At 46.0% G+C, this 311-nt stretch overlaps 1 protein-coding gene across 1 annotated transcript; it reads left to right on the top strand.

The window, feature by feature from the left end:
• On the top strand, window positions 1-304 carry LOC104714802 (filaggrin-2; the record flags this gene model as incomplete). Its single annotated transcript, XM_019243193.1, is given in 1 exon segment — window positions 1-304. A coding segment is annotated over 1 exon segment (251 nt), but the record flags the coding sequence as incomplete, so codon positions are not given.
• Window positions 305-311: the final 7 nt, after the last annotated feature.

Here is a 311-nt window from a genome sequence, read left to right as displayed (position 1 = left end):
GTGGCCTCGGCACGTTTCTAGGTCAACACAAGACCCACGAGACGAACAAGGGTCATGGACATGGGAAGCTCTTAGGGCAGCACCAGAAGAAAACTCATGAGACAAACAAAGGTCTTAATGGTCTTGGAATGTTCATTAACAATGGAGAGAAGAAACATAGGAGGCAAAGTGAGCACAAGAAGAAGAACAACAAGGATGGGCATGGCAGTGGCGATGAGAGTGGAAGCAGCAGCGGTAGCGACAGCGACTGAATCTGATATGCTTGCTCTAAAGAAAGTGATGCTTATAAGAGAGACTATACAAAGTACTTA

This window comes from Camelina sativa, unplaced genomic scaffold (assembly GCF_000633955.1).
Source record: "Camelina sativa cultivar DH55 unplaced genomic scaffold, Cs unpScaffold16232, whole genome shotgun sequence".
In the NCBI taxonomy this organism is placed as follows: Eukaryota; Viridiplantae; Streptophyta; class Magnoliopsida; order Brassicales; family Brassicaceae; genus Camelina; species Camelina sativa.
Note: the sequence above shows the minus strand (reverse complement) of the source record. Positions and strands in the feature narration are given on the sequence as shown.